A 4,872-nucleotide genomic window follows, 5' to 3' on the forward strand; every position below is an offset into this window, starting at 1 on the left:
AAATTGCATTGTTCCTCCTGTATCCGTGGTTCGACTAACGAACGGACGCTCCTTTCCTTTCCTCCAAATCACGCTCCTCCAGGTCACACTGTCATTGCCCAAGTGAGTGTTGAAGTCTCCCAGTAAGACGAGTCCCGAGGTGGAGCACCCTCAAGCACCACACCCAAGGACTTCAGGAAGGACGGGTACTCTGAACTGATGCTAAGTGCAGACAATCTGGATCTACTTCTTATTGGAGATTTTGAATCGCTCTTGTCTGGTCCCTCACCAAGGACCGATTTGCCACAGGAGACCCTACCAGAGTGCAAAAGCCCCCCAACAACACAGGATCCCTGGGACACACAAACCTTCCACCACGATGAGGTAGCGATTCATGGAGGGGCCTCTGAGTACTAACTTGATATAAATTCTCCAGGAATATAACCTAGAGCCAAAAAGTGCTTTAAAGATCGATGCATTCACGCAGCTCATAATTACAGACCAACTTATTATTCCTTCACATTTCCTGTTACTCCTTAAATCTAAATGGCTGATGGTTGAAAAACCCTAGTCTAAGGATCTTGGAGAGAAAAGCGTCTGGACTTTAAGTTTCTTGAAGACTTTTGGCCTCTCATCTGAGAAGCTTCTTCAGTTCTAAGAGCAACTGGTTGAGAGTCCAGATTTATAAGCCCTATGGGAGTGTCCCTAAGAGGGTCAGTAGTGGGTCCATGACCCTCTTAGGGACACTCCCAATAAGGCTTTAAAATTCTGGGATTCTCTGCCAAGCTCCTTAGATTACTCTGACCTGGATGACTGCAAACCTTCACAGACATATTTAAAGGTCCTGGACTCTCCTAACCCTCTAACACTTAGTGCATCATATGAATACATGAATTTTTGTGAGCCTTTTACATCATCAGTGTGATTCACCACAATGTATCTTTAAAACTTTGTCAGAAGTTTCAATTAACACTCCACCCGTCAGAAACAGATTTTTTCTGTTATCTGTATTAATACAGATTATAATTTCTTTTGTCACAGCAAGAATGAAAACGTTTGTGTGACAGTGTCGGTGAAGTGTGGCCACACAAATCAACACACACACAGACTGTTTGATAAAAAACCTGTTTTCTTATTTTAGTCTGAGTTTATTTATCGTACATGATTACAGTCACAGGTGAGGGGGGCTGGTCAGGGTTGGGGGTCAGAGATCAGAGGGGTTTAGAAGTAGTTGACGACTCTGCGGATGGACTGGATGTTGGGGTTCTGGGCCTGCCACTCGTTATGGCTGCAGTAGTCTCCACGCTCAACAATGTACATGCGGCCACGGAAGTTTGGCTCCTCGTACATCACCCAGCTGGAGGCGGAGCAAGGAGGGAAGAGAGGCGGGGTTAAAGTGAGGAACATGCTTTTATTAACCTGTCACACTTTTGTTAAGGAGGATTCAGAATGATGTTTAAATATATTCCGCCTTAAAACATCTTTAGACGTTTTTCTATTATATTAAGTCGTGCTAACATGTCTAACCTTAGGTTGTTAGCATGCTAACATTAGCACTAAATAGAAAAATTAAGCTGAGGATGAAAAACAGTTCTACTGGTCTCCAGGTTCATCCTCAGGGGGACATGAGCGTGAAAAATCCTGAAAGCTAAAGTTTGAACTCAATCAATCAAATCAATCATCAGCCAAAACTTCCAGGAACAAGAACATTACTGTGTCATATTTCATCATCTGGGGATAATAAATAATGAGCCCCACAGTCTAAGCTGCCAGCAGCAATAAAGTCTACAGAGTTCATCCTCTGGAGAGCAGGAATATGTCAACAACCGACCTTTACTTGAATGATAAATATTTCCTGTTAGCATGGTAGGAATATTGTCCTAATACTAATCTCAGGTTAAAAGTCACCAAAGTTTATCCCCTGGGGAGCAGGAACATCAGCGTTAAGGTTTCTGGTAAAGGAGAAACTCACGCTCCGTCTCCGTAGACCTTCACAGAGTTGATGCAGTTCTTGGAGAAGCCGCGGCTCTGCAGGAAGGGGCAGTCGTCGCAGATGTCCACGCATTGACCGGAGAAGTTACAGCCCTCGAACAGCTCGATGCGGTAGTGCTCGCCGTGCTGCCGGACAGACGGACACGATTAGGTCAGAATCCAACAACAAAACCTACATCACAGACCGGACGGAGCAGCTGTAGCTTCAGGATGAAGGTGCTTCACCCCAAAGTGAGAAAAGATGGTTTCCCCTCAGTGGAAAAGACTCACAGAGTCAGTCTTTCACTAACACATGAAAAACAAACGTCTGACATTTTTAAAAGTGTGAATTAAAAAGAAGAAGATGAAATTGTGTTTCCTGACAGCAGTAAAATCTCAGATCTGTCAGATCACCTCATCTGTGCTCTTTAAACAATCACGACCCCGTCAGAGGTGCTCACCATGCGGATGGGTTTGCAGGATCCCATGTGGTCGTTGTGGGAGTTCCACCTCTGGAATTCTGGGTACTCGCCGTGCTCCAGGATGTACTGCTGGCCCTTGAAGTCAGGGTGGTCGTAGCAGATCCAGGCTCCACTCTCCACACGGATCGAGTTCACCCTGAAGAGACAAAGACAGGCTCCAGATGTTACCCTGCAGAGGTGCTCAGTCACATGTTGAAACCATCAGCAGGTTTAACTGGTCAGAACTTTTTCATCCTCCGTCCCAGCACGATCATCTGTGCTGCTCAGACGCAGTCATGGAGCTCAGGTGATGATCAGCTGAAGGAAACAGGAAGCACTTACACCAAGAGCTCCAGTTTATCCTGACCATGATGATGATGATGACGGCCTCGTGCTCTCCTCTGATGAAGAGCGACTGAATGTTTGATAAGGTCAGAAAAAAAGTGCTGAAAATGGTTTCTGTGTGGACGGACTTCAGTCTGAGTTTGTGCTGTTAGTGAAAACTGTTGGTCATCAAATTCACATCTTTGAGTTTGCAGAACATCAGATTTCTGATATATGTGTGTATTTGTCACTAAAAAGGAAACGTTTAGACTTCCTGTACAGCCAGCAATCACAAATCTTCTGTTCTTCTGTGTTTTCATTGATGTCATTAGAAAAATCTTAAGAGTAACTGAAACACGAGCTGACCTCGTATCAGTATTCAGAGGCTCGTCAGAAATATCAGCTCTCGCCTGAATTTCAGAAGCTGAAAGCAGAAACAGTTTCGTCCACACAGTTTGAATATAAATGTGACCACCAGGGGGCAGCGATTCCACACTCATGTGTTTCCAGATGTGCGCTGCAGTTCTCTCAGTTTCTGACATTTGTTGTACTCGTCATGACTTCATGACCTGCTTACAGTTACACTGACAGGCTGTGCCCCCTCGTGGCTCAGAGCGGTATTACATAAAACCAGCTGTTACGTTTCCTCTGATCAGCTGATCAGTCAGACTCTGTCCAGTTTCTGAGCTCAGAGACACTGAAGGTGTGACTGAAGACCTGACTCAGTTCAGGTTCAAACGTCTTCAGTAAAGAAAAAAAAGAGAAAGCAAATACCTGAAAACAGGAAGTTACCTGTTCATGAAGCCGCGGTCCTGGAAGTTATCACAGTCACCTCTGACCTCCAGCTTCCTGCCGGTGAAGCACTTCCCCTCATAAAAAGTAATCTGCAGGACAAACGCTCACGGTCACGTGCTTTCATTCAATGAAACTTTATTTAAAAATGAGTGACAGGACGAAGGTCCTGCTGTAATCTGAAGCCTTCAGTCTGACAGGTCTGAATTTATCATGACTCTGTCATGTGAATCATCTCCATCCTTCACCAGGCTATTAGTCTTTGATGTCTCTAACATGGAATAACACGAATAAATAACAATGAATGACATTTCTGAATCTAGGCTGGAAAGTAACTGAGTATTTTTACTTGGGTACCCTGAAGGTGCTGCTCTGTAACCTGATCCTGGGCTTAGAGGACGATCGAGCGTGCAGCGACGTCTGTTTGGTCTTAAACATGACTCCAGCTGCTTTATTAAAGTGACATCATCAACAGCAAACAGTGAAGTTTTAACAAAAACAGAAACTTTCATTTTAATGCTTCACATGAATGTGAAGTGAAACTCAGCTGATGATTTATTCTTTCTGTTCTTGTCTTTAAAAACTAAATGTCCTGCTGCTGTGAAGAGCTTCACACCAAACTCCATTCAAAAATTGACTATTTTAAGCAGCCTGATCTTCAGCTTCAGAGCTCAGACAGAAACAGAGCTCAAAGCGATCCTCGTCGGTCTCACTCACCTTTCCAGAGTACTGTGACATTTTGTCCCGCTGGATGTCGTCCAACCTGGCCCGCAACCACACACACAGTGTAACAGAGAAAAAGTTGGACACCCCAATATATACGGCAGGGGGGCGAGCGAGGGGCGCGGCGGGCCGAGGGCCGAGGCCCCCGGACAAAAGAGTCGGCTTCAAAGGTTTCTGCTGCCTCGACACTTTCCCTTCATCCAGACCTGTCTGCTGATTCTGCTGTGTGTGTGTGTGTGTGAGTGTGTGTGAGAGTGTGTGTGTGTGTGATTGTGTGTGTGTGTGTGTGAATAGAAAGTGCTTGGCCGCAGCTTTGCAGCTCAATGATCTTGCACACGTCACGTTTCTACACAAACAGGCTGCGGTCAGGAGGAAGTACTGCCATCCTTTACTGCAGTAAAAGTACTCCTAAAAGTACTAATACTGCATCACTGATGCAGCTGTTAGGTTTCGTTCAGTCTTTCTTTGAGTAATTCTGACTATTTAAACTTTTCCAGGAGCTGAGCTTCAGTCCTGCTTTGATGTGACGTCTTCATCTCTCTGAGCACAAACAGCAGCAGCAGTGAACCTCAGGCTGAGGTAAAGCTGACTCTCGGCAGGTGAACAGGTGACTTTTACCACC

The 4,872-nt window shown here is 45.1% G+C and overlaps 1 protein-coding gene across 1 annotated transcript; it reads right to left on the reverse strand.

The window, feature by feature from the left end:
- Nucleotides 1-1,047: 1,047 nt before the first annotated feature.
- crygn2 (crystallin, gamma N2) lies at nucleotides 1,048-4,566 on the reverse strand. Its single transcript, XM_084940345.1, has 5 exons — nucleotides 4,245-4,566; nucleotides 3,528-3,619; nucleotides 2,412-2,568; nucleotides 1,952-2,097; nucleotides 1,048-1,336 (listed from the first exon to the last, which is right to left on the reverse strand). The coding sequence occupies exons 1-5, from the start codon at nucleotides 4,263-4,265 to the stop codon at nucleotides 1,201-1,203; spliced, it is 552 nt and encodes a 183-aa protein (XP_084796471.1). The 5' UTR covers nucleotides 4,266-4,566; the 3' UTR covers nucleotides 1,048-1,200.
- Nucleotides 4,567-4,872: the final 306 nt, after the last annotated feature.

Source organism: Perissodus microlepis, chromosome 9 (genome assembly GCF_051167445.1).
Source record: "Perissodus microlepis isolate ML-2025 ecotype Zambia chromosome 9, ASM5116744v1, whole genome shotgun sequence".
In the NCBI taxonomy this organism is placed as follows: Eukaryota; Metazoa; Chordata; class Actinopteri; order Cichliformes; family Cichlidae; genus Perissodus; species Perissodus microlepis.

Bases quoted from the DNA above. Each gene is read 5' to 3' on its own strand.
- crygn2 (XM_084940345.1), bottom strand. From the start codon at position 4,265: ATGTCACAGTACTCTGGAAAG. The intron at 3,620-4,244 runs GTGAGTGAGACC...TTTGTCCTGCAG, and splicing joins TGTCACAGTACTCTGGAAAG to ATTACTTTTTATGAGGGGAA. The intron at 2,098-2,411 runs GTGAGCACCTCT...TCTGTCCGGCAG, and splicing joins CCTGCAAACCCATCCGCATG to CACGGCGAGCACTACCGCAT.